Source organism: Callorhinus ursinus, unplaced genomic scaffold, assembly GCF_003265705.2.
Source record: "Callorhinus ursinus isolate GAN/ISIS: 27379988/994484 unplaced genomic scaffold, GSC_fseal_2.0 scaffold58, whole genome shotgun sequence".
Taxonomy (NCBI): Eukaryota; Metazoa; Chordata; class Mammalia; order Carnivora; family Otariidae; genus Callorhinus; species Callorhinus ursinus.
In genome coordinates this window covers 7929649-7953987 of record NW_027397120.1, presented here as the reverse complement: position 1 = coordinate 7953987, position 24339 = coordinate 7929649, and the positions used below count along the sequence as shown (strand labels likewise).

The 24339-nt window shown below is 50.0% G+C and overlaps 1 protein-coding gene across 2 annotated transcripts in view; it reads left to right on the top strand.

Moving 5' to 3' along the window:
• Positions 1-24339, top strand: part of LHPP (phospholysine phosphohistidine inorganic pyrophosphate phosphatase) — a 130469-nt gene that overhangs the window by 41848 nt on the left and 64282 nt on the right. For both annotated transcript variants that reach the window (XM_025880145.2, XM_073884655.1), the window contains exon 6: positions 13972-14063. In XM_025880145.2, coding sequence (XP_025735930.1) covers positions 13972-14063 — 92 coding nt within the window. The remainder of the gene's footprint in view (positions 1-13971; positions 14064-24339) is intronic.

The following is a 24339-nucleotide window of genomic DNA, read 5'->3' as shown; positions in this document are numbered from 1 at the left end:
ATAAATGCTACACTGTGGATGTACCTAGAAAACATCATGGTGAGTGAAGGCAGCCAGACACAAAAGGCCACATTTTACATGTTATATGGCGTTTATATGAGGTGTCCCGAATAGGCAAATCAGAGATACAAAACAGATGAGTGGTTCCCGAGGCTGGGGGAGGGGGAGTGGGGACGGGCTGCTGCTGGAGACAGTCTCCCTTTGGGGTGATAAAAACGTTTGGACCTGGACAGGGATGACGGTCATACAACATTGTGAATGTACTTAATGCCACTGATTTGTACGCTTTAAATGCTTACGTTGGTAAATTTTGTGGGTTTTTTTTTTTTGTTATCACAATGGGAAAAAATCTACCTACAAAATCAACAGTGATTCCTCAGTATTATCCAATAATCGAATTTAAATTTCTCTGGTTGTCTCAGAAATATTCTTTCATGTTGATATTTTTGAATCAAATCCAGACAGGGTCCATATCTTTTATGTGGTGGTTTTGTCTCTGAAACTTCTCATTTTAACTTTTTATCACTGAACATTTCGAGTACCTATGCAAGGAGAGAGAGAGAGTAGAATAATGAACTCCTAGGTCCCATCGCCGAGCTTTGCTAATGATCAACTAACAACCACTTAGAAAAAGCTTATTTTTAACTGTTCATTTTGAAGAATTTCACACTTAAAAAAGTTGCAAAATTAGCACAAAGAATTTCCATATGCCCTTACACCAGCTTCCCCAAACGCTAACATCTTACGTAACAGTCATTGATCAGTGATAAAATCAGATGTCATCAGCCAGTCCACCAGTGTCTTTGGGACATGTTGCTTGTAGCAATGGCATCCCCCAGGGTCCTTCCTTCTGGGCCAGTTTCCCAGTCTTTCTAGTCTTTAAGGACGGTGGCATTTTTGAAGAGTACTGGCTGGTTATCTTGTAGACTATCCCTCAATTTGGTTTTTTTCCCTCATGTCTCCTCATGATTTAATTTAATTTTAGGTTACGCATTTTTGGCAGGAATGTCCCAGAAACAGTGCTGTGCCCTTTCAGTGCATTTCATCAGGAGGCACATGAGGGCACGTCTCCCCGTTGTTGGCTGCGGTTCACTTTGATCAGCATTGGAGGTGATCTGTGCCAGGGTTCACACTGCAGAATTACTACTTGTCCCATTTAACTAATAAGTATCTTGTGGGAAAGCCTGTTGACTGTATAAATGGCCTCTTTCCCATCATTCTTTTCCCCTCTTAATGTTTGCATTCATTGATAATTCTTAACGAAGCAGTTATTACAGGGTGTTTGCCAAACAATGAATTTGTATTTCTATCGTTCCTTCTATATTTATTAGCTCGAATTTACTATAAGAAAGAGCTTTCCTTTTTTCCCCCATTGATTTGTTTATTCCAACATGGACTCAAGGATATTTGTTTTATTCCCTAAGTTACAGTCCTTTGCTATTGTTATTAATTTTGTTGCTCAGATTGTCCCATATTTGGCCATTAATTAATCTTCAAGATTAATAGCCGCTTGTTTGATCTATACTCCATCCATTCTTCTTCCCTAAATTATTTTGAATCATATCCCAGAAATCCTGTTACTTCATCTCTAAATATTTCTGTGTCCCTAAAAGATAGGAATTCTTTTAAAAATCATAGATAATGCCATTGCCATGTCTAAATAATACCAACAATAATTTCATAATATCATCAAATATCCAGTCATTGTTCACATATCCTTCATGGTCTTAAAATTGTTTTATGTTGCTTACAATTTGTTTGAATCAGATCCAGATGAGGCTTTTGCATTGTGATTGGTCAATGAGATTCTCAAGTGTTTTTTAATCTACTGATCCCCCCCCCCCCCCGGCCCCCCCCCCCCCGTCTCCCTTTTGTTTTTCCTTGCAATGTTACGAAGGGGAAACTGGGTGGTTTGTCATGTGGAATTTCCCATGGGCCGGATTTTGTTGATTGTACCTCTGGTACACTTTCATGTTCTCTTCTGTCCTCTGTTCTCTGAATATTGATAGTTAGATCTAGAAGTTTGGTCAGAATCTGGTTCAGTTTTTTTGATGACTACTTTATAGATGGTGGTGTGTCCTCCAATAGCAGGCAGAGAATGTCCAGTTTTCTCCTTTTGTGTTATTAGCTGCTATTCATGATTGGTGCTAACTCCTTTAATTCCTCAAGGACTGTAGAATGGAGCTGTTTGAATTCTGTCATTCCTTCTTCATTTTCCCGTCTGGATTACTTCTACATAGGAAAACTTCTCACCAACTCTTTGTTACCCTGAGGTACAGTTCACACAGGGAACTCCAGATAAATGCCCGTTTTCTTTCTCATTGTTCATTAGTTTTCAAAATAATGAGTTGATTCTCTAGCATCTTTCCAAGGTAATGAAGGAGATTTAAAACTACATATATCACTATAAATAGATAGACATAAGCAGAGTTGATGTGTTTCAATCCATTGCAGTCATGATCTTATTCATGTAGAAAGTATTTCATCTTTGACCAGTGGGACCCCCTTAAAGTTGGCCTCTGGGTCCTTCTGACCTGACCCCAGTAGTCTTTGAGGTTTTTTTACTCCCTGTTATGACAGGATGTTCCACACCTGCCTTGCACATTTCCTGTCTTAGGCTTGTGATTCACCCTTCTTCCCAGAGGGCTTCCCAGGAGCCTTGCTTACTTTTAGTGGAAAATGGTATTTAGAAACCATAATTGGAACATTAACAGTTCTTGTTGCTACTGGGCTGATCATCATTTCTAAGCCTTTTTATTTATTTATTTTTTTAAATTTAAGATTATTTATTTTTGGGGGGAGCACGAGTGGGGGAGGGGCAGAGGCAGAGGGAGAAGCAGACTCCCCACCGAGCAGGGAGCTCAAATGTGGGGCCGGGTCCCAGGACCCCGGGATCATGACCTGAGCCAAAGGCAGGCGCTTAACCAGCTGAGCCACCCAGGCACCCCTTTTCTGAGGCTTTTCAGTCACTAAGGCTCAGAAAAGTATCTGTCTTTAAACATGAACTACATGTTTCATGTTTAAATTTATCTTAAAATTTATGTGAAATGGGCGCCCCCAGCTTCTTGGCTCCTGTGCTAAGCCCTCTGGTTTCAACAGTCCCAATTTCCACTGAAACCTCTGATGCATCAGGCCTGTGGGTTTCTACTTGACCTCATCAGTCTTCTCTCTGTATTTCCTTTTTCCACATCAAAAATCTTGGCTCTCAGGGATGCCAACAGAATCAGTCATTTGTTTCCATCCATAGAACACATGGGAGTCTTGAATCTCAGAAACTGCGAAAGAACCAAACATGAACAGTTTGGTGCTGCCACGGGGCTAGCAGTGCCCCCGAGACGGGGACCCCGTTGTGTGTGGTGTCCAGTGGACTGGACGGCCATCGCAGTGTCCCTGTCCTGACTGATCACTGAATCTGATGGCAGCAGTTACCCTTACTGTTGAAGAGTTCTTATTTTGACAGTCTTTTTTTTTTTTTTTTTGTATAGAGCACCTCCCTCTAGAGATTTACAACCAAAATGCTATATTTTAGAGCCACAGGTATAGTTCCTGTCTGGATGGTATGGCACCAACAGGACCCTCTTTGAATTTACTTGTAAGTTTTAGGGAATTGGTTTTCAACATTTACATTTTTTTATAGTTATGTAAGATATTTACGTGGCTTCAAAGTCAAATCCACGAAATGAGAGACAGGGAAGTAGAGCTTCTGTGCTTCTCTTTCTCTTTCTACTTATCTTGTTGGAGCCCTTTTTACAAATATTATGGCTTACTTTTTCATTTCTTAAATATAAACAACTATGTGTGTGTATATATATTCATTTATTTTTAAAATATTTTATATAGTGGGGCGCCTGGGCAGCTCAGTCATTAAGCGTCTGCCTTCGGCTCAGGTCATGGTCCCAGGGTCCTGGGATTGAGCCCCGCGTTGGGCTCCCTGCTCCGCGGGAAGCCTGCTTCTCCCTCTCCCACTCCCCCTGCTTGTGTTCCCTCTCTCGCTGTGTCTCTGTCAAATAAATAAATAACATCTTAAAAAAAAAAAGAGAGCGGGCTCAGGCGAGCAGGGGGAAGGGTAGCGGGAGAGGGAGAGAGAGAATCTCAAGTAGACTCTGCGCTGAACGTGGAGCCTGATTTGGGGCTCGATCCAACAACCCTGAGATCACAACCTGAGCTGAAACCAAGAGTTGGATGCTCAACCAGCTGAGCCATCCAAGGTCCACTGTATATACTTATATTCTACTCAGAGGATAAATTTAAGAGAGAATAAATTCTTAGATGATTTGTTACAGAGTAGGAGAAAGGCTAATGTAACGTGAGTTTAAAAACCAGTATTTAGGGCTAGGCGCCTGGGTGGCTCAGTCAGTTAAAGCGTCTGCCCTTGGCTCGGGTTGTGATCTCAGGATCCTGGGATCGAGCCTGGCGTCAGGCTCCCTGCTTGGTGGGGAGCCTGTTTCTCCCTCTCCCTCTCCCTCTGTGCTCTCTCTTTCTCAAATGAATAAATAAAATCTTAAAAAAAAAAACAACACCTGGTATTTAGAATTATACGTCATGACATTATCATTGGTTATATTGGATAGTTCAACCTGGCATGGTTCCCCTCTCCCTTTTTTGCTTTTTGGCATTTTTCAGTTATTTTCGCAGCGGGCAGCTTTTACATTCTGAATGAGAAACTGCCCTCCCCGCACCTCAGAGAGCAGCTGAGGCCCGTATGGGGGGGGGGCGGCTTAATCTGGGCGTCTCATTTGGCGGGGGCTGGGGCTGGGGCTGGGGCTGTGGGGTCGGGAGTGGGGGGCTTCGGTTTGGGGATTTCTCGTGAATCTCTTGTGTGTGATGAGGTTGAGGTCCCTTCGGCAGTTGATGGCGAGCAGCAGAGGCCCTGGGTAGCTGAGGGATTGTTTTCTCTGGCGGCTCTGAGCACGATCTTATTTACCCCTCACATTACCGTTCTCCCTTCCCCCTCACGTGTCATTTCCGTCACTCCCCTTGACAGACATTTGAGCGGTAACTGCATGTTGTTAACGCTCTCACCCCGCCGTTTTTCTAAAATGTTCGTTAATGTTGTTTTGAGCCTCAGGATGTGTAGACATTTTAAGGCAGTATTTCAAAATAAGGCCATTTCAAATGAACTGTGCCTTATGCACAAGGTAATAATTCTCTGTTCCTGCTCCTTTATTTTTAATGAAAAATGCCTATGAGGAGCGATCCTGCTGCCGCAGTGCCACACGGTGGCAAATCTTAAATTTTTCAAGCTACTTTAATCAATAAAGTTATCACCAGTCATTTCCCTTGATAACTGCTCCTTCCAGGCCCCGGCCCACTTCCACTGCTGAGTCCTCTGTCTGCGCTCGGAATGGACATAACCACCCAAATCCAATTTTCATTCTAACCTTTCCTCAATAGCCTAGAAATAACAGATTGCTGGTATTACTCTAATAGATTGGAAATTCAAACCTCTTAGAGGTAACCAGGCCCTTTTCAAGATTCAGTAATAAGGCAAAGAATGACATACCTTAAAGGTTACTTCTAGAAATACCTAACTTCTCATGGCTTAAGGCTTCTGAATCCGTGGGTGGTTTTATAGCTTCATTCTGAAGCCCAAATGATGTGAAGGTTTTGGCAGTTTTCCATAAACATAGAAATTGTGTCCATTGCAAATTACGCGGGTTTTGTGGAAATTGGGACTGTTGAAACCAGAGGGCTTAGCACAGGAGCCAAGAAGCTGGGGGCGCCCATTTCACAGATGGGGGGCCTGACGCTTGGAGAGGAAGGACCTCGAGTACCTGGAGCACCGCATGTGCTGGGCACACCGGCTATCATCACGTATCTGTTTATTTCACGAAGTCCTTACTCCAGTCCTTGTCCCAGATACTTGCATTTCCATTAGGGCAGCATTTCCCCACCTGGGCACCCTTGACATTTGGGGGCCAGGTCATTCTTTGTGGTGGGAGGCTGTCCTGTGCAATCCTTTCCCTAGTTATGAAACCGCAGATGTCTCCCGATGTTGCCAGATGTCCCCCTGGGGGCCAGATTGCAGCCGTTGAGAAGCACAGCATTAGGGAGTAGTCACAGGACCCTAGTACTGAACCCAAGATTACTCTGCTGATGAGGCATTTGGCCACAAACCTGTCCCCTCCAGGCCTTTGCTGTACCCCGGTTCTCAAGGAGGGGGCCGACCACATAGCAGGATTTTTAGGCTCGGTAATTGAACTTTGAAAAGGTGTGTTTAGTAGTACAATATCACTTGCTATTTTGAAAAGTACTAAATATCGTTGGCAGAATACATACTATAGACAATAAAGTTAGAAAGGGTCTCAGGTGGGGTGGGTAAATGCCCTCGGGACGGCCTATCGAATATGGGGGGCAAGGTTTGTAGGTTTATCCTGAGAGGGCTGGGCATAAAACATGGACGCTGTCGTTCTGCTCACTGGTTCTCAGATCATTCATTCATTCTAGCTACGTGGCTGTGGGGACAGGCTCTCTTCACCCTGGTGGCGAGACCTGTGGCTGGGGAGTGAGTGTCATGTGGGGCCACTGGGGGCCACTCATTTCTCTCATGGCCTCCCCTCCGCCCCATGGATTTCCATGGAAGGCCCATCCCCAGTCCCCTCTACGGCTCAGGCCCTGCCCCCCAGTTGCATGCACACTCTCGGCTGTCAGTTCCGGGACACCTGGCTGGGACAGTGTGAGCCTGGAGCACTGGGAGAGAGTGAGCCAGGAGTGGCTTATCCGCTCCGTTGGAACGTGAAGCTCTGTCTCCAGACAGTGGCGGGCCTAGCCCTGCAGCCTCAGGTTTGAGAGCATCTGGAGTTTTGGGAAGTTATGGCTCTGGGGTTGCCCTTGGCTTATATCTCAGTGACAAGGTGTCTGTAAAACCTTTGAAACCTGGCTTTTCCTAAGCTGCCCCCCCCTCCCCGTCCCTGCCACCAAGAGCCTTTTTTAAAATAGATTTTCTTCTCCTCGAAGCACAAGAATTTTATCATATGAAGTAACTGATGTTCACTAAAGGAGATAGGAAGGGGCACCTCCGCGGGCAGCCTGCTTCTCCCTCTCCCCCTCCCCTTGCTTGTGTTCCCTCTCTCACTGTGTCTCCGTCAAATAAATAAAATCTTAAAAAAAAATAAATAAAGGAGATAGGAAAAATTCAGAAAGTACAAGGAAAAAAACTGTTCATCGTTCTACTAAACTAGAATAATGCAAATCATGCTTAACCTTTCCAGGTTTTTTAGTTTCTCTCTCTATATATATTTAAAATATTTTATTTATTTGACAGAGAGAGAGAGAGAGCACAGGCAGGAGGAGCGGCAGGCAGAGGGAGAGGGAGCAGGGAGCCCGATGTGGGGCTCCATCCCAGGACCCCGGGATCATGACCTGAGCCGAAGGCAGACACTTAACCGACTGACCCACCCAGGCGCCCCAGCTACTGTAATGTTCTTTACCATCCCCCACTGTTGGACATTGAGCTTTACTCCCAGTTTCCCTCTTGTACCCAACCCTGTGAACACCCTTGAATGCACGTCCTTTTGTACGTATCTGATCATTTGTGGAGAAATCCCACCTAGTCGGGAAGTTGTCAGGCCATGATGCACATTGCTTATTTGTTTCAGAAAGGTGGTTTCAGTTTACCTTCCTTACCAGCAGTAATCCCCCACATACTCACCACACCGTGTTTCTTACTTTCTATAAAACAGTGGTCTTTGAGTTGTGCTGTGTTGGTACTGTTCCTGACGAATGCATCAGAAGGGGGGGGTGGGGGGATTACTTAGCAGTGAGCCATCTGCAGGCCTCTGCGGGGGTCTGGGTGCAGACAGAAGACCCGGGGCTTCTCGAGTGCTCGATGTCCTCTCAAGGTGTCTCCCTGTGGGTGTGTGCGCCCCTCGGGCTGAGATCCAGACAGAGCTCAGTGCTCCTTCCCCGCCAGCCCTACTGGCCCGCAAGAGGGAGAGTGCACCTGGGCAGAACCCCAGGATGACCAGAAAATGTGTGCCACGTGGGTTTGCTTGGGAAAGCTCCTTGGCACTGAAAGTTCGCGCTCCCACACGTCATCACCTGTTAGAACAGTTTATTCCCCGGCACCCGGAGGGTAAAGAGATGGTGGCAGGAAAGATTTCAGAAAGGTGAACAAATCCATGTTAGGGCTCGAGCCAGAAAGCCTGCCAGCAGGGCTGTGGTGCACCCTCCGGTCCTCTGGATTGCCGTGTTCTGTGGGAGCCCGGCCGTGCTCCCTCCACTGTAGTGCAGTCAGAGAGGAGGTGCATCCCGGGCCTGACAGGTGAGGGTTTTTTATTTCCCCCGACAGCGCACTTTTTGACCTCTATCTTCTTGCCAATGATTTTTTAAATCCTAAATGATTTGGCAATAATTGCTCCTCCTGGCGTGATTATTGCCCTTCACCGATAGTAAATCTGTGAAATCCCCAGGGGCCCCAGCGCATTTTGGTATGCGGAGCCCACAAGCTGGCCTGGACAGGCATCGCTGCCCCAGGCAGCTGCGTACCTTGCGCCCCCGGCACCCCTGCGCCCCCACAGCCCCACTCGCGGCTTCAGGGCGCTGCCTGGGCCGGGCGGCGGCTCATCGCACACAAGCACAGCTGCTGTTTCTCCAGAGTGCTCCCTCCGAGAGCCCAGGTCTCTTGCTTCCATCTTTGGGGGCCGCAGCAACCAATGTGCTTGCCCCCAAAGCCCTGGGGGGGCTCTGTTCTGAGGGGGAAGAATTTCTGCCTTGGGAGTGCGTGGGCACATAATTTTCTATTCCCCACAAGCATGGAAGGCATCAGGCTTGACCTGCAATAACTGGAAGACCTGTTTCATTTTCAAGGAACTTCTAGCAAGATGGCCCCTGGAGCCTCAGGGGGCAGTGGACAGAATCCTAAGTTGGAGTGTTATGCATGTTCACTGGCCGACTTAAGGGTTTCGGGACAACTCCTTGAGAGGGCAAAACAGAGTCTCATACTGGGGCTTATGGCTGGTTCGGGCACCTGGGCTGAGCATCCCCCCTGCTCCAGCCCCCTCTTCCTGGCCGAGGTGTGTGGTGGCCTGGTTGACCCCGGCTTGCAGGATCACCTGTGGGTACAACAGGCTTTGCTGCTCTTCCCCCGTCAAGTCCAGATGCATGCATTGCCACTGGCTGTTTCTTCTTTTGTGATTGATGATTTCGCCAGAGCTGCGTGGGAGCTTGACAGACACACGAATTACACCCATTTAGGTTTGGCCGTGTTCTCCCCAGCATCAGTCATTCTAGAAAAAATTTACAATTTTTACCATATCTGGGTACTTGCCATAGGCACTTTTATTTACTTCATTTTTCTTTAAATCAATTTATTTTTAAAAACTTATATAATTAAAAAAAAATTTTTTTTAAAGAGGCTCCATGCCCAGTGAGGAGCCCAACACAGGGTTTGGACTCATGACCCTGAGATCAAGACCTGAACGCTTAACTGAGCCTCCCAGGAGCCCCTAAATAAATGTATTTTATTTTTAAAATTTATTTATTTTTAAAGACTTATTTATTAGAGAGAGAGCAGAGTCAGGGGAAGGGTAAAGGGGGAGAATCTTCAAGCAGACTCCCGCTGAGCGGGGAGCCCGACGTGGGGCTCAATCCCAGGACCCTGAGATCATGACCTGAGCTGAAACCAAGAGTTAGACGCTTAACCAACAGAGCCACCCAGGTGCCCCTAGATAAATGTATTTTAAAAGGAACTTTGATCACTCCTATAAATGGAAAACCAGAATCATTTACCATAGATTGCTCAAAAAATAAATGCAAACTAGTTACATTAAAATGCATGTCCTTGTTCTACCTAAAATCAAATAGTGTGTCACCTGTATGACTTTGGGAAGTGGGGGATTCGAGACAGGATCTGAGGGCATTAGTGAAGCGTATAAAGTTTAGGATATTCACTGGAAGAAATGCAGTTTCAAGTTCTTCATGCATCTTGCGGGGTGGGAGGGGGGCTGTAGCCACTCACCTTTGGCACAGTTCTTAGTGCTGGTGGTCATTGTCCATGTCCCAAGCTTCCTCCTGGGGCCAGTATCTGCCTGTGGCTTCACTGACGAAGCCTCCTTCAGCCTCTGCTTGAATATGATCAAGTGACAGGGGCTCAGTACCTGCGAGACAGCCTGAGCTGGTTGTTAAAAGAGCCTCCTGTGCACCCGGAATTACCTCCCTGGCCTCCAGAGTGGCACCAGCTCAGTCTTTGGCCTTTTCCACAAGCTCCTCATGATTCCTCCAGCTATTTGAATGCCTGTTCAGATGTTTTCAAGGGCAGTTGCTTCAGGCTCATTAGCCTGTACTTTGTGGAATTCACTGTATGGCTTGCCTTGGTGAATGATGGCAGATGGGTTGTTAGTGCACATGTGGTGTCCCCTTGCTGGGAATGCCTTCACCCCTTTCCCTACCTCCTAACCTGGTTGGCCTCTTTTGCTCTTCAGATCAAAGCTCAAAACTTTACCTCCTCCAGGAAGCCTTTCTTGACCACCACCCCCTCACAGCCTCCTGTACTTGTTCATAGGTCTTGGCTATGTCTTTGTGAAATAACCTAGTGAACATCTGTCATCATTTTGACTTTCCTTGATTTTGGCTTGTGGGTTCATTCATTGGTTTGCCATACCTGGCATCTGGATTCCAGAGAGGAGACTTGTGGAGTAACTGTTGGTTTTGAAGCTTCTGTTCTGGCAGCATCAGGACACCTGCCTTGTCACAGGAGTCTGGTTTCTCAGGCCTGTCTGGCCTCCAGCCACATAAATTCTTGACTGGACTTGAGAACAGATCTAGGAACATGTTTCTAGATGTCTGAGGCGTTGGACTGATTTCTTCCACGTCTTCTCCTGAAAATATTTTGAAGCTTTTAATCAGAGTTCTGTGGTAGTTGAGTGAGGGAAGCTGCTCTTTTTTCTTCAAAAATACATTTATTTATGTAAGAAAGTATGAATCAATTTGAACAAGAGTATTAATAATACATATTGATATTGGCAAAAGGAAGCCCACTAATGACTAAAGTTCAGGCAACACTGACGTAGACTCTACCTTGGTGACCAGTGAAGAGTCCTGTTGGCTTTGCCTCCTACCTGTCTCCAGACGTGGACAGCCATGCCTTCATCTCGAATACCGGTCCCCTCAACAGGCTTTTGTTGGTCATCAGAGAAGTGCCAGCATCAGCATACATCCCTGCCTGTGGGAGCTCACACGTTGCTGGAAGAGAGAGATAACCAGTACAATGCAGTAGGGGACGTGCAGTGCAGGGTGGTAATCCAAGGGCTTCAGGAGGGCCTTGGAACCCAGATGGGTTCAAAGGTGGTGGTCTTGAAAGCCTGTTGGGGGTTGGCCAGTAGACGAAGGGGGCTAAGCGGGCAGAAAGGTCAACACATGCCATGGGTCACCTTCTCTCTTTTCCTCTGTGCAGATCCATATTTCCAGTTAGTACTCTTTTCCTTTCACCTGAGAGACTTCCTTTTACATTTCTTTTGTATGGATCTGTTGGTGATGCTGTCTTTTAGCTTAAGACATCTGAAAATATATTTCACCTTTGTTTTTGAAAGATACTTTTGCTGGGTATAGAATTCTAGGTTGGCATTTCCCTCTCTCTCAGTGCTTTAAAGATGGTGGCCCACCGGCTACTCACCTGCACTGTTTTCACTGGGAAATCTCATATCTTATCTTTTTCAGTATGTAACATGCTTTTTTTTTTTTTCTCCAGCCGTTTTTAAGATTTTCACCTTGTCACTGACTTTGAGCAATTTGATTATGTTGTGTCTTAATGTAATTTTCTTCATTTTTCTTGTGTTTGGTGTTGATTGGGATCTCGGATCTGTGGATTTATGAGTTTTATTGTGTTTGGGAATTTTTTGGCCATTAGGAGAAAGTCAAATATTGTTTCTGTCACCCCCTCTCATCTCGCCATCAGGGATTCCAGTTACACGTATATCAGGCCCTTTGAAGTCACGTCATAGTTTGATGATGCTCTGTTCACTTTTTTTAAAGATTTTATTTATTTGAGAGAGAGAGAGAGAGAGAGCATGCCCGGGGCAGAGGGGCAGAGGGGCAGAGGGAGAGAGAGAAGAGAAGTAGACTGCCTGCTGAGCAGGGAGCCCAATGCAGGTCTCCATCCTAGGACCCTGGGATCATGACCCGAGCCGAAAGACGCTTAACCAACTGAACCACCCAGGTGCCCTGCTCTGTTCATTTTTGTTAAATTAGTTTTTCCTCTCGGTTTCATTTTGGATGGTTTCTATTACTGTATCTTCAAGTTCATTAATCTTTTCTTCTGCATTGTATAATCCAGTATTGATTTCATCCAAGGGGTTTTCCGTTCCAGACATAATGTATCTTAGGTGCTACCTATGTAAATAAAATGTAAACATTATTTAGTACTGCTCATTCGCCATTAGTTATAAATATCAGTAAGTTGCACTGTTACTAGTAATCAAAAATAAAAGCAGTTCTCCATCGGAAAAAAATCTGGTATAGTTGCCATCTCTAGAACTCGACTGGGATCTTTTCTTTTATCTTCCATGTCCCTACTTAACTTTTGGAGCATGTGGAAGATAGTTGTGGTAACTAATTTAATGTCCTTGTCTGCTAATTCTCACATTTGTGTAGTTCTGGGTCAGTTTAGACTGATTTTTTTTTTCTTCTGCTCATTATGTGTGATATTTGTCTTCTTTGCATGTCTGATCACTTTTTTAAAGTAGTTGCCAGATGTTGTGAATTTTACTTTTTTTGGGTGCTGGATATTTTCGTATGCCTATAAATATTTTTGCACTTTGTTCTGGGATGCAGTTAAACAGCTTGGAAACAGTTTGATCCTTCCAGAGCTTGCTTTTAAGATTTGGGAGGCAGCACCAGAGCAGGTTTTGGTCTAAGGCTAATTACTCCCCACTACCGAGGCAAGATGCTTCTGAGAACGCTACCCAGTGCCCTGTGAATTATGAGATTTTCCAGTCTGGCTGGTGGGAACAGGCACTATTCCCAACCCTGTGTGAGGTCCGGGCAGTGTTTTCTTTCATTTTTCAGTGTGATTTTTTCCCTGGCCTCGGGTGGTTTCCTCACTCACGTGTGCTGATCAGCAGTCTATAGAATGCTGCCTCATTCAGAGGGACCTTCTGCAGATCTGCGCCCTTCCTCTCTCTCTGGGTAGCCCCCTCCTCTCTGATCCTCTGTCCTGGGAACTTCAGCTGCCTTGGTCTCCCAGCCCCTGGCTCTGTCCCTCAATTCCGGGAGTTTGCCAGGCTCCGTGTGGTCCTGCCTCCCTGCACCCACAGTCTGGAAACTGGAGGCACTCAAGGGGCTCACCTCATATGTTTCCTGTGTCCCAAATCATTGTTCTTCACTTTTTGATGTCCAGTGCAGTGACTCGAAAACTGTTGTTTCATTTGGTTGTCTGGTTTTCTAGTTGTTTCAGGTGGGAGAGTATATCCCACAGGATGCTTTTTGAAATGACAACCAGGCTGCAAGCATTTCCTCTGTGTATGTGTGTGTGTGTATTTTTGTTTGCACGTTATTTTGGTTTTTATAGGTTAATATCTTCATTATTGAAAGCAAAACCTCCTCAACTGCGAGCTACAAAGATTTGCCAGAAATTTAGTTAGTTTTCACAGAACTAGCGGTTGGCTCCTGGTTACAGAGTATTTAGCTGCAGGTAAAATCGAGCCTGTGTTTGAGTAGAGGCAAGATGGGGTCAGCCTCCCCACACATCCCTGTGACACCATATCACTTTGACACCAGCTGATTGATTTCACATTGCCCACATATGCACTGTTAGGGCCACTCGGCTCTTGGGCAGGGAGGTGGAGGGGTGCAGCAGGAGATATATTCAAAGTGGGTTGACTAATTTAATCAATATGATGACAATATTGCCTTGTTTAATTTGTATGATGGTGGTTTTAAACATCAAATCAAGCAGTTGATTATGTCAAAAAAGATGAGGGAGCACAGAATAAACTGTCCTGACATCACTTCTGAGCTCATGTCCCTGCCCGGCAGGCCATCATGATTGGAGATGACATCATGGGAGACATTGGCGGTGCCCAGCGGTGTGGAATGAGAGCCCTGCAGGTGCGGACAGGAAAGTTCAGGTGAGTGCCCCGCACGTGGCCAAGTTCACCTGCCTGCCTTCCTCTGTGGATTCCTGGGGTATCCATGTTTTTGTTTTGTTTTCTTCCCCAAAATAAAGGGGGTTGTTCTTTTAAAAAAGAATGGTATATGGACATCTGCTGACCTCTTTGTGACTGTCCTCTAAGGACAGGCCTCGCTGACCTTTTCATCACAAAGAGTGGTCAGGTAAAGGCGCTTTTGATACAGGGTCCAAGATTCAAAACTGGGATTTGGATGGGGTGGAGTGTGGAGACGAGAGAGCAAGAGCTCCAGCTGTCCCAGGCCATAGCAGGTTAGGCTGAATTTGGGCCGTGCTCCATTGGGCAAGGTGGCCAGAGCCTTCCCTGCCCATGGAGCTTCCAGCTTGGGGGCACTTGGCTCCTCCTGGTCACCCTCCTTCTTCTGCTCTGCCTTCTCTGTTTGTGGGGGACAGAGAACCTAGGGACGGCAGGCCTTCAGCAAGGGTAAGATGATGTGATGGCGTCCGTGATAGCATCTCCCTTCCGGGGACAGCCGCCTGGCTTCTACGGAGGCCGGGTTCTGTGCGCCTCACAGCAAGTGGGGAGCTCTCTGCTGCTGGTCACTCTCTGGAGCCGCACTGTTGAGTACGGTGGTCACAGGCTGCCTTGAACTGTGGCTGCTGTCAGTCGGATGTGCTGGGAGTACAAAATACAGATTTCAAAGACTGAAGGGGAGAGAAAAAACGTGAAAAAGCTCACTTGTCACGTTTTATACCGATAACATGCTCAGAGGCTGGTATCTTATGTTAATTTCACCTGCTTATTTTTATTTTTGTCAGTGTAGCTGCTAGAAAGTTCTTGCTTGCTTCCCTGGCTCACATCAGGGCTCAGTGCATTTCTGTTGGGCGCAGGGGCCCCTGCACCTCCCCCTTTCCCCTGCAGATGGCACTCGTGACACACAGACCCCAAAGGACAGCCCTGGAGAAACCATGTGCTCTGCGGGCCCCCGTGGGGCTGGGAAGCCACAGAGGCCTCCATGGTACCCTGCACGGGGACCACTTCATGGTGTTCTCTGTGGTTCTCCCGTGTGGGTCAGCTTCCCTCCAAAACGCAGTCGGGTCTTCCTGAGCTGACCTTTATCTAACTAGAGTTACTGCATGTTTCACCAAGCACAGCTGGTTCTTCCTGGTGGCCCTGCGTCCTCCGTGCTATGAACACACCCCACTCTTCCCCTTCCCTGGCAGGGACACTTGGGTGGGTCCTGGTTTGGCCATTCTTTGAAGTGCCGCCAGGAACACCTGATCCATGTTTCCTGGGCATGTGGGCATGAGTCCTCGTAGGGTAGGTCTGCTTAAGATGGAATTGCTGGGTCATGGGGAATGCATATGGTCAACTTTACCAGGGAATGCCAGACTTCCACACTGGTGGTGTGGGTTTATGCTCCGCCTGCAGTGGGCAGGACCCCACTTGCTTCCAGCCTCTTTCCCACTTGGCTGTTTCGAGGGGGAAGCCTGTGTTCTTGCTAGTTTACGGACTTAGGGGCCTCAGGGGCAGTGTCGGCACCCAGCAGTCCAGTCCACCCGGATGTTGGGCCCCCTAGGGCAATGGGGAGGGACCCACAGGGGCCTCGGGTGAGAAGGCATGGGAGAGGCAGAGGTGGGCATGGGTGGTGAGGTCAATGTCTATGAGGGTGGGAGGGGGCGGGGGGCAGACACGCCCCTCTTGGCCCTGCCCTCTGGCTGTGCCTGGGTTGGACTTCCTCCACACCTGCTCGGTTTACCTGCTCTTTGATTGGCTGGTGGTGGAGGGACAGTGCCTGGCCCCTCATTTTAGTGCATGTATGCCCAGTAGGGGTGATGTTGCCCCCAAGGGGGTCAGAATTCCTCTTAAGGGTGAAAAAACTTAGAAGTACCATGGTTGGGACCTTCTGAAGGGCCATAGTACATAAACAGGGTGGGGTGGTGGGCACCTTTTGTTTCTGCCTGTGCCAAGTGTGATTCTTGTGTTCCTTTAGGGTCACCCTTGTGCCCCCAGCCCCTCAAAGGCACAGGCCTGGGCACGGGACTCAGGCTTAGCCAGTCTGAAGCCTGCAGAGCTCCTGGCCACAGTTGATGGGACTGTGATCTGAGTCAGGCTGGTGAGTTAGCCTAGGATTTTCCAGAACCCCTAGGAAAATGGCCAGTGAAGTATGAGCCAAGAAGTTCCAGTGGCCATTTTTGGTACTCCAGAGAGAACCCTGATCAAGGATGAAGTTAACAGTCAAGAAAGCAGAGTCTAGAGACGGGGAGAGAGAAATTTCAGTGACATCGTTGGAGCATCTGGATCTAGCTCTGCCTGAAGCTGATCCCTCCTCTGGCCTTTTTGGTAAAGTGGGCCATTAAATTAGGATTTTTATGAGCAACAACAGCAAGGAGCATGGTGGTACCTCAGCATCGGTGCATACAGCTCTGTGGTCTCCCTGGCTGGTTAGCCATGTGGGCTTCTTTCTGATGTATGCCCCCTGGGGAGCCTGCCCCAGGGCTTCCCTGTCTTTACGTGCCGATGATGTCCCCATGCTGTCCTTTTCAAGGGGCAGATAGAGACCTCCACAGTGGCCTTTAGCTCACGCCACTGCTGGCTTTCTCCCTGCTATAGAAAGTTCTGGAAAGAACCTCATTTAACCTCAGAGGAAACTGCTTACAAAGGTTTGCCAGAGCTGTCTCAACGTAGAACGAGCTGCCTGGAGAGGGGGGTGTCCTCATCACTAGAGATGACCTGCAGAGGCTGGTGGACCTCCTTCTGGGGAGGCTGAAGAAGGGGCAGCAGCAACATGTGGCGAAATGAAGCCTCAAACTCATCCTGAGGCTGCTGATGTTGGATCAGGTCTTTTCTGTGCCTCTGGTCCCTGGGACGAGCCCAGGAGGCTGGTCCTGTTTCCCTGCCGACAGACGCAGAGGTTTCAGTGCCACATTCCCATTTGCGGAGGTGGAAGCTGAGGCCCTGTCATTCAAGCCTCACATTCCACCTGGTCTATTACCTCCTGCTCTAGGTCCAGGGCCGTTGTCACCAGAGCTGGAGCCTGGCCGTGGAAAACCACAGGTAGAGATGGAGCCAGGCATATAGACATCCAAGTAGCGAAGAGACTGGAAGGAAGGACATCTGATTGTTACAGATGATGTAGTTAAGTGTCTTCTCAATATTCTATGATGAGACTCCAAACGAGTTCTTTTTTTTTTAAGATTTTATTTATTTATTTAACAGAGAGAGACACAGTGAGAGAGGGAACACAAGCAGGGGGAGTGGGAGAGGGAGAAGCAGGCTTCCCGCGGAGCAGGGAGCCCAGTGCGGGGCTCGATCCCAGGAACCCGGGATTATGACCTGAGCCGAAGGCAGACGCTTAACGACTGAGCCACCCAGGCGCCCCGAGAGTTACTTTATAAAGTACGCTTGTGCCCCCCACCCATAGGTTTGTGAATTTGGAAGATTCAAAAAAGAAAACCACCTAAAAGTACAACTTCAGGGGCACCTGGGTGACTCAGTCGGTTAAGTGTCTGACTCTTGATTTTGGCCTCAGGTCATGATCTCCGGATCATGAGATCGAACCTCCTGTTGGGCTCCGCACTGAGCGTGGAGCCTGCTTAGGATTCTCTTTCCCTCTGCCCCTCCTCCCCCTGCTGCTCGCACTCGCACGTGCTCTCTCTCTCGCTCTCAAAGAAATTAAAAAAAAATAAAGTACAGCCTCATTAGTTCACAAACAGAAACCAACCCAAGTACCCCAATATCCTCAAGCCTGCGTGCAGCTCTACCCTGACCCCTGGTGCCCAGAGAGGACCCCTCCTCACTCACAAGACTAAATCACTGAAAATAGGTCTCTTCATGATGGAAGTCTCCCACCCCCCAGCCTGGCTGCCCCGGTGACGGCTTACCCAGCTCCTTCTGCCTCCCCTTACGACGTGACACAGCCAAGGTGCATTCTGCACCCTCCGAGGTGTTTCATCCAGAAGGGATCAGGGCAAGGGGCTCCGGTCCCTGTGGCAGTGAAACCAGTGCTTTCTCTGGGCTGGGTTATCCCTGCCCTTGAGACGGCCCCTCCGTAGACCCCAGAATGGGGTGGGGGGGGTTGGCGTGTCACCAGCAGAGGGGCCTGAGCCAGCCCTAGCTGGAGAGGGGACGTCGGAAGTCTGTCTCGAGCTCTCCTAGCTGAAGGGCCAAGCCAGCCCAGCTGTGTCATATGAAGCCAGTGCCCTGTGTCATCTAAGAGGGTTGGGGTCACCATGAAGACCTACTGCTCCCTGAGCAGGACCCCGGTGCAAGATGGAAAAAAGACGGTGCAGCCTGGCCTTCTCTGTGTTCTCCAGGTTCACCCCTGTGCTCTTCCTTCCTGTTCTCACACCCTGCCCATCCCGTCTGCCCTGGGCGACGTGCCTCCTCCCAGATCTGGTAGGGTCAGCTTTCATTTTCCCTTTCTCCCTGCACTGCCTGCTGCTGGGGCCGCTAGAGGGCGCCGTGCTGCCGGTCCGGGGAGGGGCCGGATGCACACCCACTCACACGTGACATCCCTGTCCCACACACTCACACTCAGGTCCCACACCCTCACGCATACATACCCAGGCCACACGCACTCACACATATCCACACCCAGGCTCCCCCCACTCATACACTCACACCCAGGCCCCCTCAGATTGCGCACAGGGGCCTGCTGGCCACGCCCACTCGCATGCCCCCTTCTCCTCCCAAGCTGCTAGGACTGGGGCGGCAGGCCTGGGGTCCTGCCCTCCCTCCGGGCCCTCGCCCTCCTCTGCTGCCCCCCAAGGCCTGGAAAACATGGAGGTGCTGGGTCTCGGGGTTTTGCTGCCAGCTGGGGCCCCGGGAGTTAAAGCAGGTGGAGCAGCCTCGCGTCAGCTCACCAGCCCTTTTTTTCTTTTTTCCATCTCGCACCTTCTCGGGAGAGGAGCCTGAGACCTGCGAGTGCTCTGAGCTCGGGGGCCTCCCAGCCTAACCTGCAAGCACAGTAGAGGCCGGGTCTCCACTTGAGGAGGCAGCCCTCCAGCCCCTGTGCCCTGTCCCACCTCCAGGCCTTCGTTCACGCTGTGCCTGCCACCTGTTCCGCCGCCCCTTCCTCGGTTTGCCTGAATCCTGCTGTCTTCCAGCCCTTCCCTAATGAAGGAATTCCCAGAGTCCTCCCAGACGGGAGCGTCCTGCGGGGGCCTCCCGGCTTCATATGGAGCGCTGAGAGGAGCAGAGGGGCCATCTCAAGGGCAGGGGTAACTGTGGCCAGCAGAAGCCTGTGACAGATCCCACGCCAGGGCCCTTTCTGCTGTTCCCCAAACACACCTCACCTCCAGGAGAATTACCCGGCACTCCCTCGACTTCCCACAGCCTTCTTATTTTCCAAACCATTTTTGAGATTTCCAGAATGGAAAAAAATTGCATGTACCCATCCCCCCAGGCCGGACCTGGCCAGGCTTCACCCGTTGGTTCCTGATGTCCTTTATAGCGAGGAACATCCAGTCTGGGGGCAGGCAGCTCCATGGGCCTGTCTGTAGACTGCTTCATCGGTCTGGGGCACTTCGCCGGCCTGACCTCAGCTCTCAGGACACTGACACTTTAGGATGTGGACATGCGCTTTACCTGACGTTTCCTCGTGATGTGACCTGGGTTATGCACTTTGCCAGAATGTCACAGAAGTGGTGCTCTGTGCTTCTCAGGGCGTCCTATCAGGAGGCGCGGGATGTCCATTTGCCCCAATATTGGTGGTGGTAACGCCGATTGATTAAGATGATGACTGTCATAAAGTCGTGCAAACAAACGTACGGGCTTTCTTCTCTTTGTGACTTATGACCACTTGTGGGGAGATACATGGGGACTGTGTGAAATCCCTCTCCTCACCCTGCTTCTGTCTGTTGGCTCCAATGTCTGTTGCTGCTTTTTCTATTATGTTTCTATGATGGTTGCCAAAGTCATTCCATCTTTTCATTCTTAACGTTTGTTGTTGGCATTCTACCGTAAAGAAGAATGTTTTCTTCTCCCCATTCCCTTACTTAAACCAGTGTGGATGTATGGAATTCTATTTAATTCAATGGGTTACGATCTGTTACTATCAGAATTTATTTTGCGGCTCACATGGTCCCCGATGTGGCTAGTGGCAGCCCTTTCCAGCCGGCTGTGTGGCCTTTTGACCCATCGCCACCATTCTCTGAGCCCTTCCTTAATTTTCTGGCACAAAATAATATTCTGTCTTTGCCTCAGCCCTGGAGCCAGCCATTTCTCAAGAAGCCCTGGTTCCTTTTAGTGGAAAGTGATGTTTGGAATTGAACCCCAGTGCACTAGAAACTCTTCCCATGCCTCTGGGTATCACTGCTCTCTGACCCTCTCCGTGGACAGAGGTGGGACACGTACGCATGGGTGTACACGTGCATTCACACGTCCATCTGCCAGAACCTCTGTATCCGTATCTGTCGAAGACAGCACATTCCCTGCAGCACCTCTGATTCCAGGCCAACACCGCAGGCTTCAGCCCAGCCTTATGCCTTTGCAGATTTGTACCTTCCTTTTCCTACGGGGAGAAACCTGGTTTACATTATTCTCTCTCCATTTGCGTATTTGCTCAGTCCCCTTGAATATAGCCTGCCTGACCCTGCTGGGCTGCTGAGTGCTGTTCCTAACCTCGACTGCCATCCCACCCACCGCCCCAGAGCCTCCTGATGGGGGGCCCCGGCCCCCTTCCCAGGCCTGGGTGCCACGGGCTACCCTCCCACAAGGAAGGAGGGAAGACACCAGACATTGGCCACCTCGCCTGCCTCCCTGCTCTCTCCCACCCTGCTTCTTGAGCGAAGGGATGGGTCTTTGCCCGTTTTGCTTTCCCCACAATGCCTTGCACGTGGTGGGCGCTCAGCATTTGTTAAACTGAGTGGGAGAGCGGCCCTTCAGCTTCCCAGCCACTTTCACGTTGGTGGCCCCCTTCCAGCCTCGTGGTAGGCATTTGAGAACGTACCGTTTTCTGGAGAAGGAGCTGACTCCCCCAGGGTCCCCCCGGCTAGTAAGGCGGCTCCTGGGAAGTTGCCAGCATGTCTGTCCCAGCTGTCCCTGTGCCTGGATGGAAGCCTAGCCATGTCGCATGCGTGTTTGTATGGGAGGAGCGACCCTTTGTTGCTGGCTCCCGGGCACTCAACCTGGGCTGGTGCTACTGCGGCAGGGCATGTCCTCCCCAGACAGAGAGGAGCCCCGGGCTCACATCCTGGCTCTGCCACTTTCCAGCTGGAAGAGCACTGAGCCTCAGGTTTCTCATCTGTAAAATGGGGATGGCGGGGGGATTATTCCTTTGTATCCTGAGCAGCTTTGGTACAGCAGGAGCTCAATAAATACACAACTACAGGAGAGAGATCAGTGATACCTTGTCTGCCCATCACAGCAGGGCCCGAAGCTGCTGGCCTGACCCTCTACATGCCTGGGGCATCCCTGAGGGCAGGCTCAGCCAGGCCCCCGCTTCTGGGTACAATCACAGGGGTCATGCCCCGGGATAGTCGTGGCACCACTTTGAAAATTCGCCCCTAGAGACCGTGACCTCCGATTTCCAGAACATTCTCACAGACCGGCTCCTGGCCTTCCCTTTGTGTGGGGGAGGGTTGGCAGTGCTCAGGCGTTTCTGTCCTCGGGCAGGGCGAGGAAAAAGTCCAGGTACGGCCACGCTGATTTCTCCTGCTGCTCCTAGCCTTGTGGCAGGCAGGCAGAGCTTGGCGTGGCTCACCACAGGGCCAGCCTCACCCCGAAGGAAAGGGGCTTGATTGGAGACGTTAGCTTTTCTTTGAAGAGGGTGCAGTTGGCTGTACCCCAGCTTACTGTGCGGGCAGGAGCAGGTGGCTGCTCCCAGCCTCGCTGACCCCCATGCAGGGAGATGGACCCCGCTTTTGCCTCGGCTGCCTGCTCCTGCCACCCAGAGTGCATCTGGAACGCAGCTCGGCTTTGCAAGCACCTGCTGTGTGCTCAGCAGTGCGTGGGGAGAAGAGTCCCCAGTCCAGTGCAGGGCACGGAATGTGTTTCCGGGGGGGGGGGGGGATGGCTTCTGGGGGCTCAGAGAGGCCTCTGTGAGATGCAGAATGCAGGGGGATGAGGTGTGTAGGGTGAGGGTGGCAGCACAGGGGGTCACCTGGACAGCGGAGACTGGGTTGTTGGCCCTGCTTCATGTCCTACCCATAGTAGGCGCAGGGCCGGACACGCTGCAGGCTCTGCATGACAGAGTTCGGGGACTGGGGCTGAGGACCCAAGGGGGCCTGGGGTGGAAGCTTGGGGATGGTGCGCTGGCTGGAGCAGAGCCCTTTGCTGCAGCAGGATTCCTGTAAAGGCCCCAAAACATGACTGAGGGGTGGTGGGCTGCAGGAGAAGGCCCCAAGTTTCAGGAGCAGACGCTCCTTACGGGGCCAGCTGGATGGCCACTGCTTGGGGATTTGTGTTGCTGTCTTCCCCCCGTGCTGGGGAGCTCAGCACCTGGAGACAGGCGCTGGGTCGGCCTGGGTCTCACCACAGCATCTAGCGTTTTTTTCCATGGTTTCTGGCTCGGTCTGACCCAGGGCTGGGAAGAGCTCATTGATCCACCTGTAAACATAGCATTGAGGCCTTGGAAATACTTCCAAATAAAGACTTTAACGGAATCTGAGTGTTTCTCCTGTGCCCTGGTCTCTGGAGCTTAGTGGGTAAGCACGCAGGTTCTGGGACCTGCTGCCTGGGTGTGAATCCCAGCTCAGCTGTTTGGCCTTGGGCTGGTTCCTTAACCACTCTGGGCATTAGCTTCCACACTGTGGGTGGTGGAGTAATATGTCTTCTTCCTAAGGTTGTTGGGAAAACACAGATCATGACAGCAACAGACTGTCATGGGACCTCCTGTGCCAGAGATTATTCCATTAGTTCATTTACCCTCAAAGCAGCTGTATGGGATGGTTAACTATTATTATTTCCGAGAGGTTGAATGACTCGCCTGGGGTCACAGAGCTGGTGAGAGCTGGCCTTTGAACCCAGGTTCCGGCATGAGCAGTGTTACCTGTGATTACTGTTGCTCTATTTGTTTCTGCACTGTTTTAAGTTAGCCTGGTGGATTTTTAAATCGAGTCAGCCATCAGGGACATGTGCTGTGAAGTCCTGCTAGGCGGGGGCTGGTGCCGGGAGGAGCCACTCACAGCGGCCGAAGGAGCTCCGAGCCGCAGGGCAGAGAGAATATGGGCTCAAGGTCCTCGGGCTGGGGGCCCCAAGCCTCAGTTCTGCTCTGGCCCCTCGGAAATTAGCGGGACCCAGGTGGGGCTTCCAGACCCTACCCCTGATTCAGCCAGAGCGGCTCTCCTGTCTGTATCAGGCTTCTTTGTGAATTCCTACTGTCCTAGCCCCAAGTGCCCCAGCAGGTTCTGCTGCTTCTTCGAGAAGCACTGATCTTCAGATCCCGTCCCCACTCCACCTGCCCTTTTACAGGTGCAGAGCCTGAGACAGGCCAGGAGTTGAGCTGGGGGCCGGCAGGGCCCTGGCCCCAGGGCCCCCACTGTGTCCTTCCATCCTTGCCTGTGCTTGCAGCCCCAGCTCAGAGCTGAATGGGCCTGGCTGTCCTTGGGCTCCCTCCCCAGCATTCCACCTGGAGGTCTCATGGGTCTCATGGATACTGTCTGTGTCTGGGGGCCGGCAGGATCCAGATGGCCTGTGGAAGTTATCGCTGGTTTTGTTCTGGCCATAGTCAGCCAGGAGGGAGAAGAGGGGATTAACCTGTTTGGAACCTGCCAGTAAAGGGGAAGCACCAGTGTCTTCATATAAAATAGCTTAAGGATATTTTATTTTCATTGGGGGGTACAGAGAGAGAAGGAGAGAGAGACTCTTAAGCAGGTTCCAAACCCAGCGTGGACCCGGACCCCGGGCTCAGTCCCACCACCGTGACATCATGACCTGAGCCGAACTCAAGAGTTGGCTGCTTAACCGGCTGAGCCACCCAGGCGCCCCACCATATAAAATAGCTTTTTTTTTTTTTTTTTAGGTTTTATTTATGTATTTAAGAACGAGAGAGGAGGGAGGGAGAGAGAAAATGAGCAATGAGCAGGAGGAGGGGCAGAGGGAGAGGGACAAGCAGACTCCCTTCTGAGCAGCAAGCCCAGCTCCAGGGCTTGATCCCAGGACCCTGAGATCATGACCTGAGCCGAAGTGAGGAAGTGAGCCAACTGAGCCACCCAGGTGTCCCCTTATGCAAAATAGTTTAAAATAAACTCCTGCCCTGCCTCACCACATGCCAGGATGGAAGCTCACCAGTGCCTCCTAGTGTCCTAGATCCTCTCTGCAGGCCTGAGAAGAC